The sequence below is a fragment of the Leopardus geoffroyi genome, chromosome C1, assembly GCF_018350155.1.
Source record: "Leopardus geoffroyi isolate Oge1 chromosome C1, O.geoffroyi_Oge1_pat1.0, whole genome shotgun sequence".
NCBI classification, from domain to species: Eukaryota; Metazoa; Chordata; class Mammalia; order Carnivora; family Felidae; genus Leopardus; species Leopardus geoffroyi.
Window position 1 is genome coordinate 102,286,306 of NC_059328.1, and position 14,908 is coordinate 102,301,213.

At 44.3% G+C, this 14,908-nt stretch overlaps 1 protein-coding gene across 1 annotated transcript; it reads left to right on the forward strand.

Annotated features, from left to right (window-relative positions):
• Positions 1-6,384: 6,384 nt before the first annotated feature.
• LOC123598559 (3 beta-hydroxysteroid dehydrogenase/Delta 5-->4-isomerase) lies at positions 6,385-14,370 on the forward strand. The gene is made up of 4 exons (XM_045478839.1): positions 6,385-6,558; positions 6,685-6,901; positions 10,805-10,969; positions 13,193-14,370. Exons 2-4 carry the CDS (start codon positions 6,760-6,762, stop codon positions 14,002-14,004), a joined length of 1,119 nt encoding a protein of 372 aa, XP_045334795.1. The 5' UTR covers positions 6,385-6,558; positions 6,685-6,759; the 3' UTR covers positions 14,005-14,370.
• The last annotated feature ends 538 nt before the right edge of the window (positions 14,371-14,908 follow it).

Below are 14,908 nucleotides of genomic sequence, written 5' to 3' on the forward strand. Positions count from 1 at the left end.
TCAGTAATGAGCAAGTGGAATTTGGAAGTAAAAACACGATACCATTCACATTAGCACCCAAGAAAAGTAAATACTTAGGTATAAATCTAACAAAATGGGTACCAGATATAAGGAAAACTACAAAATTCTCAGTAAAGAAATCAGAGAAACTAAATAAACGGAAAGATGTTTCATGTTATACATAAGAAGACCCAATATGTTAAGACGTCAATTCTTTCCAACTTGATTTATAGATTCAATACAATTCCAATAAAAATCCCAGTAAGTTATTTTGTGGCTATTGATAAACTGATTCTAAAGTTTATGTGGATAGTCAAAAGACCCAGAATAGCCAACACAACACTAAAGGAGAAGAAAAAAGTTGTAGTATTGTCACTATCCAACTCCAAGACTTACTATAAGTCTACAGTAATCAAGACAGTGTACATAGGTGAAAGAATAAATAAATAGATTATCATGGAACAGAATAAAGAGCCCAGAAATAAATCCACATAAATATAGTCAACTGATCTTTGACAAAAGAGCAAAGATTGTCTCTTAAACAAATAGTGACAGAACAACTTGACATCCACATGAAAAAAAAAAAAAAGAATCTAGACACTGACTTTATACCTTTCACAGAAATGTTAACTCAAAACGGATCATAGACCTAAATGTAAAATACAAAACTAAAAAACTCTTGGAACATAACACAGGAGACAACCCAGGTGACTTTGGGTATGGCAATGGCTTTTTAGATACAACACCAAAGGCACAATCCATGAAAGAAATAATTGATAATGTGGACTTCATTAAAATTAAAAACTTCTTCTCTGAGAAAGAAATTGTCAAGAGAATAAGAAGACAATATCCATATCTGATAAGGAATGTTATCCAAAATTTATAAAGAACTCTTTTCTATACATATCACGTTTATTTATTTTACTTTTGAGAGAGAGAGAGTATGAGCAGGGAAGGGGCAGAGAAAGAGGGAGAGAGAATAAGTAGGCTCCATGCTGTCAGCACAGAGCCCAGTGTGGAGTTCAAACTCACGTACCATGAGATCATGACCTGAGATGAAATCAAGAGTCAGATGTTTAACCGACTGAGTCACTCAGGCATCCCACAAAGAACCATTAAAAGTCAATAAGAACATGAATAACCTGGGGGCGCCTGGGTGGCTCAGCTGGTTAGGAAACCAACTTCAGCTCAGGTCATGATCTCATAGTTTGTGAGTTCGAGCCCCACGTCAGGCTCTGTGCTGACAGCTCAGAGCCTGGAGCCTGCTTCAGATTCTGTGTCTCCCCCTCTTTCTGTCCCCTCCCCTGCTCACACTCTGTGCCTCTCTGTCTCTCAATAATAAATAAATGTTAAAAAATTTTAAAAAATTTAAAAAAAAGAACATGAATAACCTGATTTTAAAATGAGCAAAAGACCTGAACAGACACTTCACCAAAGAAGACATAGAGATAGCAAATAAGCATATGAAATGATGCTCCACATCATATGTCATTAGGGAGCTACAAATTAGAACAACAGGACACTACTTCATACTAATTACATTGGCAGAAAATCCCAACCACTGACAACCCCAAATGTTGATGAGGATGCAGAGCAACAGGAATGCTCACCGTTAGTGGTAGGAATGCAAAATGACACAACCAATTTGGAAGGGAGTTTGGCAGTTTCTTATAAAACCAAACATACTCATACCATGAAACCCAGCAGTTGTGCTCCTTGGTTTGTACCCAAATAACTAGAAAACTTACACACACACACACACACACACACACACACAACCGCATGTGAATATCTATAGGAGCTTTATTCATAATCAACAAAATTTGGGAGCAACCAAGATGTTCTTTATAGTAGGTGAATGGATAAAATGAGGTACATCCACACAACGGAATATTGTTCAGAGCTAAAGAGAAATGGCTCACCAAGCCATGAATAGACATGGAGAAATCTTAAATGCATGTTACTAAGTGAAAGAAGCCAATCCAAAAGCGTGCCCATATTATTCCAACATGGCATTCTGAGAAAGGCAAAACTATAAACACAGTAGTAAAAAGGTCAGCAGTTGCCAAGCATTAGGGGAGAGGCAGGGATGGCTTAGGTGCAGCATAGAGAACTTTCAGTGAAACTGTTTCACTGAACTTTCAGAGAACTTTCAGTGAAACTGTTCTGAGAACTTTCAGTGAAACTGTTTCACTTTCAGTGAAACTGTTCTATACAATATTGGAATAGTAGAAGCATGTCACTATGCATTTGTCATAAGCCATGGAATGGACACCACCAAGAGTGAACTCTAATGTGAGTTATGGGCTAAGTGTTAACACAAGATGCAGCTTCACTGATTGTAACAAAGTTGCCACGCTGGTGCAGGATGTTGATAACGGACCAGGTATGCATGCACGTGTACATGGGAATTCTTTGTGCTTTCTGCTCCCTTTTGCCGTGATCTCAAACATGTCCTAAAAACAAAGTTTATTTTGGAAATTAAATGAGATAATACAGGTAGGTTCCACGTCTAAGGAGTTTGGAGGTCACAACTCCATCCTGACAACAGATGAAAAAACTGAACAGACTGAAAAATCAAGAACTCTTCTTGGATCTGCAAGAGAGGGGAGCATACAAGGCAAATCGTTACCTCTGACACTGGAGAAACAGACAGGTAAATCCAGGGAGGCACATTAATATGGGAAGCTTTCTAGTACATTTATTTCTGTGGTCACTGCTCTCTTCTATCTCCTTTCACCTGTTAGTCCATAAGGTTTTCAAAAGCATTGAGACATTTCAGAGTCCCTGATTGTTCATGTATGCTTTCATTCATTCATTCACTCATTCAGGAAACATTAATTAAGTTCCTATTATGTGTTGGATATTGTGCTATTTCTTATGGGAACATAAAGATATATAAGGCATAGATACTTCATTCAGTTCAAACACTCAACAATTTTTGAACATCTACTATGTGCCATACACTGTGCTAGGTGTTAAGGATTCAGCAATGAAGGGAACAGCCCATTTTCAAAACAGTGTAACCACCACCACAACAAACTCTTGACCCCACTGGCTTTAACATGTTTTTAGTGAGGTCTTCACAACTCCTTGAACACATGGGTTTGTCTGTTTGTCTGTCTGTCTGTTTGTTGTTTGGTGTGTGTGTGTGTGTGTGTGTGTGTGTGTGTGTGTGGTGCCATTGTTTCGTAGTCATTCCCTTAACTATTTTTGGACTCAATGCACTCCATTTGGATTTTCAGGACAACACACTCCAGGAGGACTTTCAACACAACTTAATAGAAATTGCTCTTACCAAGTTAATTATGAACTCTATGTTGCCAAAACCAAAGGTCAATTCTTTTTGTCATTGCATTTGATGCCTTTGAAATATCCAGCATAACCAACCACACTTCCCCTCTTGAAATACTTTCTACACTTGACTTTCATAGTGGCATACTCTTCGAATTTTCTTCCTGCTTCACACCCCTCCTGTTCAGTCTCCTTAGCTGGCCCCTCCTCTTCTGTTCAACCTCTAAGTGTTGTTGCATCTGTCCCAGGATTCAGTTCTGCGGCTTTTCCTTTTATCCATGAATATACTCTTTTCTATATTTCATCTAATCCTGTGACTTCAAATACTATTGTATGCTTCCATTTCCCAAATTTACCTCTATAGATGGCATAAGGAGTGTAACTGTCCTAAAGTGATCCAGGAGTGGTGTGTAATAGCCCAAAAAGTGGGAGAACTCCAATTATCCATCAACTGGTTTATCAATAAACAAAATGTGGTACACACATACAATGGAATAGTACTCAGCACCTAAAAAGAATGAAATACTGATACGTGCTACGACAGAGATGAATCTCAAAAGTATATGATGCTAAGTAAAATAAGCCAGATGCAAAAGACCATATATTGCATGACTCCATTCATAGGATGTCCTGAAAAGGCAAATTTATAGAATCAGAAAGTCAATTCGAGGTTCCTAGAGCTGAAGAGTAGGAATGAGGAATGGTTGCTAAAGGACACAATAGGTATTCTGGGGGTGATAGAATGGTTCCAAAACAGGACTGGGGTGATGGTTACACAAGCCCATAATTTTAATTAAAATAGTTGAATTATACACTTAAAACAGGTGGATTTTATGGCTTGTAAATTATATCTCAATAAAGCTGTTTGGAAGTAAAAGAAATGTGATATTGTGGGCCCCATCTGCCTTCCCCTTTATTTATTTCTTATTTTCTATAGAATTTATATTGGTTCCACTCAGAGACTCTAAAGTCTCATCCTATTGGCTCTTTGGCTGAAAGCAATTTCCAGAGGACACTAGCTGACTTCTGCCAGCCTCCAACCCTCCCAACAGCTGGGGGAATGAATTCCCCGGTCCTGAAGGAGATGGGGATGTGCATGGTTCGCTTAGAACATCACTCTGCTAGGCAAAGAGGTATGATGCACCTTGGTGGCCTCAAGTAGGGCTCCACAGGTCTCGGCAACACCTAGGGCGTTTAGCTAGTGCCGACAGCTTCAGAGACCAAGCTGCTACAACTCGGTGACTACAGTCAACCTTCCCTAGGCAAATGTGTTTGCAGCACGAGGATTCAGGTCTCAAGTAAGAAGAGGAGAATGTCCACAACACAAGGAAAAAGAGAGACTCAGAGGAGGGTGTCAAACCCAATCATTGTAGGGCATTTCTCCCAATATCTTTTTTTTAAATGTTTTTTTATTTATTTTTGAGACAGAGAGACACAGAGCACATGTGGCGGAGGGGCAGAGAGAGAGGGAGACATAGAATCGGAAGTGGGCTCCAGGCTCTGAGCTGTCAGCACAGAGCCCAGTGTGGGGCTCGAACCCACGAACTGTGAGATCGTGACCTGAGCCGAAGTTGGAGCTGAGGTTGGACGCTTAACCGACTGAGCCACCCAGGCACCCCACATTTCTCCCAACAACTTAAGAAAACATTCTCTTCAAGTGCATGTGCTGTTTTCACCACGTCCATATGCTGGACTTCAAAACAAGCTTCCACAAATATCTAAGAGTGAAAATCATACCACAATAGTATTAAATTAGATGTCAATAAAAACAAGATATTTAGAAAATACCCAATTTTAGAAATTAAACAACATACTTCAGAACAACTCATGTGTTAAAGAGGAAATCATACATAAATTAGAAAATATTTTTACCTGAATGATGACAGAAATCTAATTCATCAAAATTGTTGTATGTGGCTGGCACAGTAAGTACTTACAGAGAAATTTATTCTTTACACAAGAAAGGGATAAAGTCAATAATCTAGCTCTGACCTTAAGAACCTTGAAAATCAAGAGTAAATTGAACCCAAGGCAAACAAAAGGAACAAATAAATAAAAGAAACAGATGAAATAGAAAAGAGACAAACAATAGAGAAATACAACAGTAAATGAAATCCACACAGAAAATTTAATTTCACATGGATTCTATATTTAAGTGTATATCCAGAACCATAAAGACTTTAGGAGAGAAAATGGGAGAGCATCTATCGTAACTAAAAATCAGAAAATCATTGCTTCTGGGGTAGATTGCAGGCAGGGTGGAAGGTGGGAATTGACTAGAAAGGGGCAAGAAAGAACTTTTCGAGGGTGAAGGAAATGTTCTGGAGGTTGTCTTGGGTAATGGTGACAGTGGTGTGTACATAATTGTCACACTTCATTGAACTAACCCTTAAGATCTGGACATTTTCATGCATGTAAATGACACCTCAATTTTTTAAAGTAGAGAAGAGGCAACATCTTGAGGAGCTTTTGGTGGTGGTACTGGGGCATCTCTGGGGCGCAGGCTTCAAAAGCATCCATAGTATCTTCAGTTTAGGACTCTGCTAAGAGTGGTTTTGCAACCAAAATGTAGGCTGACCGCAAACGACCATAAGATCCACAGTGACCAGAGCTACGGATCCCTATTCTCATTATCCGGATCATAGAACTAGACAGCTACCACTAGATAGCTTCCCTTCAATGGTGATCTTCCCCCATAAACCCAGAGCTCTCCAAGGGGAAATCGAAATTGAGGTTCTGGATATGTGGGGTTGGAAAGAAAGTCATTTCCCATACAACTCGGTGTCGGGAGCTGCCACCAAATGCAAATGTCTACACTTTACACGACAGTAACATTTCAAGTGGCACTCTGAGAGAGGAGATAATGGACTAGAGTAGATTTTCTCCCCAGATGTATTTGCTGCACAAGGCAAAAATTGCCATTGTGCTGGCAGATTTCTTCTCTTCATTTAAATGCACAGATTGTGCATCCCAGACAGCTGGCATGGACCACCGGATGTATTGTTACAGGGAGGACCCAGCCTTTATCACACCGTGGCCCTGAAGCCTGCTTCCTGTGCCTTGGAAGAATGAGAGCTATGTTAAAGGTCAGCACTTTTTAGGGAGGAGGGACCCTGCAGGAGGCATGAGCAATGGGTATGTGGTAAGAGTTCAAGGTGAACAGGCTGAGCCAGAAACAAGAGTGCATAAAACTCCAATCCTGCCTTTGGGACATAAGGGGACCAGAACCCAGGCTCTTTCAACTGGCTTCCAACCATCTAACAGGTTAGAGCTTTCTCATTTTCTTTCAACTATTCCCGGGCATGGGTGTTTTGCAGAAATAAAGTGGAGGGAACAAAATTTTTTTTGTAAACCTGTAACTACTTGATCTCTCTTTCTGGCCTTCTCCAGGATCACGCTGTAATCTAATCTGCTCCCCAGTGTTTCTGATTCCTGGAGAGTGCTTCTTGATACCCCGGTTTGACCATGGCTGGGTGGATCTGCCTTGTGACAGGGGCAGGAGGGTTTCTGGGTCAGAGAATCGTGCGTTTGTTGGTGGAGGAGGACCTACAGGAGATCCGGGCACTGGACAAAGTCTTCAGCCCAGAAGTGCGGGAGGAATTTTCTAGTAAGTGAACTTGGGTTCATGGGTGGGTAGCTCCATCTTAACCCCTGGGTACGTGTGGGGAGAGGGTGGTTGTCTAGCAAATCAAGGAAAGTGGTAGCTAAATAAAGGCTAATCCCAGGTCCAAAGTCATCGGAAAGGAAAACACAAGTGGTGTAGAGATACACCAGAGATACAAGGCTATCAGGAGGCTGGGTCTGACTCTGATCCAGAACTAGAGAGGAATGACCGTAGGTCAGCCACTTTGGCCTCTAGGTCTCTTTTCTTCTCATTTATAAAATCATGTATCAGTTCTCTCCCTTGTCAACAACTCTTTAATGTTCTGAAGATTTCAGACTTTGCAGCATCTGCAAAGGGCAAATGAGCACCATTAACCCAGAGACTCCAGCAGTGGGTCGCCGTGGCTCTTGATTGTCCTGGTCCTTCTGTGGCTTCATTTAGCATTGCCAGTGAAGCTGAAATAAAAGGAAGTGAAGGTGAAGCTGAGTGTGTGTGTGTGTGTGTGTGTGAGAGAGAGAGAGAGAGAGAGAGACAGACAGACAGAGACACAGAGAGAAAGAGAGGGAGAGAGGTAGGGAGGACACACAGCGTGCAACGAGGGAGCCAGAGACAGAGTGCGGGTTCCTCTTGTGGATTCCCCGAACATCTCTTTTTACCTTTTGTCTCCACTCATCATCACGAGAAAAGTGGCTGCAGCATTTGCTGGACAACCTCACTGCTCTGCTCTTTTCCCAGATTGCTGACCCTGGAGCAAATGCAAAAGCTAGATTTATAAGACCTATTTCACCCCTCCAGATCCTCAAAACAACCCTGAGAGGAAGGTAGGAAAGGGGTCTCACCCCACAGGACGATGAGGAAATCGAGGTAAAGGTAAAGCAACTTACCGAGGCCCTCTGATTAATGGAAGGCAGGGCTCAGAGTAGAACCTCATCGCAGAGGCCCCTGTCCCCCCTCCCCGCCCTCCCAGACAGTGCCCATCACTCTCCTTGTCTTTCCTGTGCTCTGAATGTCTCAGATGTCCTATTTCCTCTACCCTCTGCCACAACGGTGTCTCTGGTGAACACACAGGAACGTACATGATCAACATCGACTGGGTGTAACCCTTATGTCTCAGCAATACTTACAGTCTGACAGCTGATGCCCCAAAGAGGCGACCTTTAACCTAGAGAAGCAGTCTCCCAGGGTGACAAGTCACGTGATGTCAGAGACGGGCCGGGACCTCTGTCAAGATCCCAGGGGAGAAGCCTTACAGTGGTTTTTCCATGCCAGGTCCTGCGCTCGGTGTGTTACATGCGCCAGCTAGTTTGCTCCTCGTGACATCCCTGTGGGATAGGTAATATCGTCCTCCTCTTCTTAGAGATGAGAAGGCAGGGCCGCCTGGGTGGCTCGGTCAGTTGAGCTTCCGACTCTGGTTTTAACTCAGGTCATGATCCCACAGTTTCATGGGTTTGAGCCTCCGCCTTGGACTCTGTGCTGCCAGCACAGAGCCTGCTTGGGACTGTCTCTCTCTCCCTCTCTCTCTGCTTCTCCCCCACTTGCGCTGTCTCTGTCTCTCTCAGAAGAAATAAATAAGCTTAAAAAAAAAAAAAAAAAAAAAAAAGATGGGAAAGCAGGCACAGAAAGGCATCTTTGTCCTGTCAAGGCTGCTATACCAATACACCATAGGCCGGGTGGCTTAAACCCAATTTATTTCTCACAATTCCGGGGGCTAGAAGCCCAAGAGCAAAGCAGGGTCATGTTCTGGTGGGAGCTCTCTTCCTGGCTCATAGCCTGTGCCATCTTGCCGTGTTATCACATCGTACAAAGGGGGAGGAATCTCTCTCTGGGATCTTTTATCAGAATACTGATCCCATTCATAAGGGTTAAACCCCCATGACCCGATCGCCTTCCGAAGGCCCTATCTCCCTAACACCATCGCGGTGGCATTAGGATCTCAACGCTTGAATGTGGGAGGACACAAACATTCAGCCCATACACAGCCAAGGCTAAGGTGTTCAGGGTCCCACAGCTGAAAAATAGCAAAGCTGAAACTGAACCCAGAAGGTCTAGCTTCAGCGGCTGTGCTTTTAACCACTAGTTTGTCTAGTAGCTTCTCTTAGGTCTCCCTACAGCGCAGCCCGCACCGCATAAGCAACTGTCTATTCAGTCTAGCAAAATACTTCTCAAGTTCACAGAGCCTCGGAGAGGGCGCGAGCTGTGCCGCTCCCACCAACACGGCCGCAGCGCCCTCTGCTGGTGTCTCTGCGCCCCTCCAAGCTAATAGGGTAAGAGCCCCTTCTTCTGGCTTTGGGCTTCTCCCCCCTCAACTTGTCAATTCCTCGGAGCCAGCCTGTGGAAGTCAGCAACAAAGAAGAGGCAGAGGAAAGGAGGGGGAAAGGCAGAAGTGGAGACACAAAATTCCCACTGATCGCCAGCAGCTTTTCCTCTGCTTTCTTCCTCTTCGGGGAGTCTTGGAGTTGCCTGAAAAGGGAAGGGGCGGGAGGAGGTGTCACAGAGCAAATTTGGCAGAGGCTTAAGCAGAGCAGATGGTTCCTCCAAGTTGTAACCCAGGAAGGAAATTTCTCAGTCCTGAGTTTTTCACTCTGAATTTCTCTCTCTCACTGTTCTCTGGTCTCCATTGCCAATTTCAGTTAAGTTGCCTTATCCTTTAAATACACACATACACACATATGTATATACATAGACTTATCCTTAATCTGCCTCAGGAAAAAAAAAAAAGTGCTAATCCTGCATTTGGGTGACAGGGGGAAGAGAGCAAAGCTTGAAGGCAGCGGGCAGGCTTGAGTCTTCACTAGAAGTGTGACTTAGACCTGCCCCTTAACCTGCCTCAGCCTCAGTTTCCTTGCCTGTATAGTGGAAATCAGAGTATCTTTGTCATGAGATAGCTGTGAAGGAAAAAACCAGACAACTGTACAAGTTGTGTACAAAGGAGAAAGCACAAAGTAAATGTGGGCAATTTACCCAAACTGTATGCAGTGCCATGTTTATCCCATGGGTTTATCCATTGCCCTTGGCTAGATGGTCAGAATGCTAGTATCCATTGCCCTTGGCTAGATGGTCAGAATGCTAGTTCCTCGGCAGCTGAGTCATTTGCAGCAACGATACCTGCTTTAGATGATATCTAACAAAGCATTCCCTGTCAATGGCTCCACTATCCTGGTCACCCAAGCAGGAAATACTCAGGCTAACATTGACTCTAACAAAACCTCTTCCTCTTAGCCTATCTCCAATAAGAACCAGGACCTGTCTGGGTAAGGTCTGGAAAGTCAACCCTGCCTATCTCTCCCTGACCCTGCTCCCTCTGTGGGAGCCCTGGTTCCAGTCCGTCTCATCTGAAGTTTGGTGCAGACATTCTGATTCATCTCTCGAATGCCCTGCTCTCTTTTAGATGTACCACACCAATCCATTTTATATACCGCAGCCGGGGTTACCTTCCTACACCACCACTCTGTTGGCTTCTTTCTCTTCTTGTTCCAAACCCGTTCATGACTCCTTATTCCCTACAGAATTAAATTCCAATTCTTTCCTCATAAGAGGAGGAGTGGATATAAATCCATTCTTCATAATCACTCTACTCTTCTTAATGAATTTTATGAATTTCCCATGAATCACTTTAATAATTTTTGTCCCAGGTGCAGTTGATCCCTCACTGCTCAAATTCCTTTTTTTTTTTTTTTTTTTTTTTTTTGGAATAAAATGGGGTGGAAACAGATGTTTGCTCTATCCCAATAAATGTTACACATCCTGATTTCTGTGCCTTTGTTTACTTGTTCCTTCTGTGGATTTGCCCCCTATCCCCACCCTCCCCTCAATGTACCTGTCCTTGAGACCTGGGTAAATGCCACCTGTATCAGGAAACTTCCAGATCCCAAAAGACTTCCAATGACCTGACTCATGTTCACCCAGAGCTCCAGAGCAAGATCAAGCTGACCATTCTGGAAGGAGACATTCTGGATAAACAGTGCTTGAAGAAGGCCTGCCAGGACACCTCAGTCATCATCCACACCGCCTGTATCATTGACTGCATGGATGTCGTTCACCGAGAAACCGTCATGAATGTCAATCTGAAGGGTACAGTACCCCAGGGAGGATATGGGATGATGTGGGCAAGTGAGGCTCAGAAAACAGAACAGGAGGGGAGGGGAAGCCCCCATTCCTGAGCACCTGCTGAGCCTGTGCCAACTGCTTTTTCTTATCACCACTGAGAGATGCAAGGCTGTTATCCCCAGTTTTTAGATGAGGAAACCAGGGCTGAGAAGGGCTAAGTAACTTGTCAAGTCCCCCTGAGTAGGAGAGCTAGAATTTACACCCACACCTGTGTGTCTCCAAAGGCCACACAAGGTCTTCTTACTGTAGCTCTACTCAAACATCGACTCCATTCCGACCTTAAACTCTTGCTATCCAACACCTCCTACCTCCCCCTGGGCTAGAATCAGACCTTACAAGTGCCTCCCTGGTCATCATTTCAGCCCTTCTGTGTGCCTCTAAGTTGGCGGTCACCCAGTGAGGCCGAGACCAAAGAGCTCTGTGATATGAAGGGCCCCCATGTCCATTATGAGTGATGGGCCGTAGCTGTGGGCCAGTTTCCTTCAGGCAGGACTCCTGTGCAGGATCGCCAAGCATAATGAGAATACCTAGCACCTTCCTGCTTACCTCAGAGAAGGATTCCTCTCAAGAGACCTAGCAAAGCAAGTTCACAGCAGTCTGACAGGACAGAATTACCCAGCACTGGCCTTCCCATGATATTTCTTAATGGTGCCAGCCTTCCATTATCCATAATAGTACTTCTTCAGCTCACTGCTGGGTCTCCTATTAAAAGGTAGTTTCTAGCCAGGTGCGCAAAGTACACCCTTCTTAGATCCTCATCCCTTAAATGCCTGGCTGGTGGCTCTTTCTGATTTATGGCTTTCCAATCTACTTTAGATCCAGACACATTTGTTTAAGGGATTAGTGTAAATCCCTTATTAGCCTGGCACGTGATATTATCCTTCCGATCCCTGGATGCAGTTTCTCTAGGACCAGAGCCTTCAATCCCCAATTCTATCTGGCTTCTATGCCCTGCTCTACAAAGTCATTAGTCTACTCAGAGGCTCCTTTTCTACAGCAACTTATGGCTTTAGGATCTCCAGCCTAAAGAAGCACAATCTCAAAAAAGACCCTTTTTCATTTCTACTTAGCCACACCCTCGCCACTCCCACGCTGCAAGGAGGGTGCTATATTACCCAAATTTTCCTTTTTAGCCCCTCTCTCCTAACTCCTGCTCTCCAGGGCTCACAACAAGAGGGGATTTGAAATCACTGACAAGTGTTAGCAGTATCAGTGAATTAAAACCAATGTCACTCCCAGGTTTAGAAAATACTTCATAGGAATGGTCATTTCCCCCTTTGCAGATAAATTAGCCTGTAATTCTCTCAGCCTCTAGATTTGATTTTTTTTTTAAATAAGGCTGTCTCTCTAGAAAATCAAATTGCACAAAGACCTTGAAGGGTATTTTTTTAATAGAAAGAAAGAAAGAAAGAAAGAAAAGGAAGGAAGGAAGGAGGAAGGAAGGAAGGAAGGAAGGAAGGAAGGAAGGAAGGAAGGAAAAGAAAAACGATGCTTTGCTGGGGAAATTCCTTCCTTATGGGAATGATGCCTGCGTCACCTCCCCCAGCCAGAGGGATTCTGCAAGATCCTCCTGGTATAGGTATTAACCAGCAGAGGGCACACTCCTCTTTCCCGTTCTCCACCAGGCTGCCCAGAGAGAGCCGGTGCCGGCTCAGGAATGCCAAGGAAAAGGAAGGTTTATCACGTCCGCTTTTCAGACCTGGGTCAAAGAAGTCACAGCCAGAATTAGGAGTGGCCTTTGTAAGGATTACTCAGTCAGGATTAGGTAAAATTCTAGTCCATATTCTGAGAGTATGGCCTCCTAATAACGTTATACTTAAAATAACTTGTTTTTAATGAAGTGGGAGGGATAAGTGATCATTTTTGTAATGTCTTTACTCAACAAAACATAAAATGGCAACCCTCTGTCCTTTTCCAAAATTAAAAGTACACACACAGGTCCAGGAAATCCAAAAGCCTAGAAATTCTTGCTCTCCAGAACCCAAATGTTGGTTTGTTTTCATTTTTGCAGTTTTGCATTTTATCTATGGCTATAGCATAGTCAGATCTTAGCCAGAGACACAGAGGAGTACACTCCTGATCTACAATAACTACCGCACTTGTGGGTTAGGGGGTGGATATGGTCCGTGGGCATGGCTGGCCCTGTGAGTTATGTGTTGACACTGACTGCATGTTCCCCATGGGCAGGTACCCAGCTCCTTTTGGAAGCCTGTGTCCAGGCGAGTGTGCCAATCTTCATCTATACCAGCACCATAGAGGTGGCTGGGCCCAACTCCTACAGGGAGATCATCCAGAACGGCCACGAAGACGAACATCTCGAATCCACATGGTCCGCTTCGTATCCATACAGCAAAAAACTTGCGGAGAAAGCTGTGCTGGCTGCTAATGGGTGGGCTCTTAAAAATGGTGGCACCTTGCACACTTGTGCCTTAAGGCCCATGTATATCTATGGGGAAGGAAGCATATTCCTTTATAACCATATATACGAGGCCCTGAAGAACAATTGGATCATCAAACAGAACAGCAAATTCTCCATAGTCAACCCAGTCTATGTAGGCAATGTGGCCTGGGCTCACATTCTGGCCTCAAGGGCCCTACAGGACCCGAAGAAGGCCCCCAGAGTTGGAGGACAGTTCTATTATATCTCAGATGACACGCCTCACCAAAGCTATGATAACCTCAATTACAGTTTGAGCAAAGAATGGGGCTTCTCCCTTGAGTCCAGAATGAGCCTTCCTCTATTTCTGAAGTACTGGCTTGCCTTCCTGCTGGAAATAGTGAGCTTCCTACTCAGTCCAATTTACAAATACCAACCCCCCTTTAACCGCCACTTGGTGACATTGTTAAATAGCGTGTTTACCTTCTCCTATAAGAAAGCTCAGCGGGACCTGGGGTATGAGCCACTCTTCAGCTGGGAGGAAGCAAAGCAAAAGACCATGGAGTGGATTGGCTCCATAGTGAAAGAGCACAAGAAGTCCCTAAAAACAAAGACTCACTGATCTGGGGGTGCCAAGGATGTAGAGGGAGGTCTTTCAGGCTCTCCCGCTCTGGCTTCCCACAGAAAGAAACAAGGGCACAAGCCTGGGTCCTACTGCCTCCCATTTCCAAGATGGCCACCTTCCTTTACAAGATAGTAACCCTTCCCCGTCCCTGGCCGAACCAGAAGCTCTCTGTCCTACCCACACTACAGAGGACAGACGAAAGCCTCCGATGCCGATTCTGAGCTATTCGGGCCTGTTTCACTGAATAGTTTTGCCTATCGGTTCCGTTTCCTTTTGTTACGTGTGAAACATTTCTTAACTTTTAAAAATTCCGATTCCTACACACAGCTCAATGAAAAGAGTAATAAACGTTTTAATGCCTAATCTGGAGGACGCTGTGGTTGACATGGACACACACCTTCCTCCTTTCCCTTCCATGTCCAGGTATCACTACGTCCTTTTTAGGAAGGTAGCATGGAACGGAGGTGGGCAGAAGTGTTTGGAAGCAAGGGAAATCAAGATCGACTTAGCACCAGTATGTTTCGGCATATATCACTGCATTAATCCCTCTCCAGAAAACTAGGAGGTAGGGATTAGTACTTCTTTTTATTGACAAGGAAACCCGATCATCATGACCACCAACTGCTAAGTGACCAGGCCACTTAACCCAGACAGACTGACTTGACAGCCCCTGTCCACCGACTCATGAAGCCTGAACTGCCTAAAATTTGCAGCCGAACGGGGGTGGCGCAGAGGGGTTTGTCAGCGGTGCAACAGAGCCCTGGAGTGTGCTTCTTGGGAGAGCCCGGCTCCTCTGGGCCACCTCCTTCTCACCCAGCTTGTGCGGGAGACTCCCTAGGACCCAGAAGAACCCTTGAGGGGCATCTTGAGAGTTCGCAAGCCCTTGCCAGGTGGCCTGGGA

What these genes read in the sequence shown, in the direction of transcription:
- LOC123598559 (XM_045478839.1), top strand. Translation starts at nt 6,760, where the DNA reads ATGGCTGGGTGGATCTGCCTTGTGACAGGGGCAGGAGGGTTTCTGGGT. An exon ending in AGTGCGGGAGGAATTTTCTA is followed by an intron (nt 6,902 to 10,804) that starts GTAAGTGAACTT and finishes ATGTTCACCCAG; the next exon opens with AGCTCCAGAGCAAGATCAAG. An exon ending in CATGAATGTCAATCTGAAGG is followed by an intron (nt 10,970 to 13,192) that starts GTACAGTACCCC and finishes CCCCATGGGCAG; the next exon opens with GTACCCAGCTCCTTTTGGAA.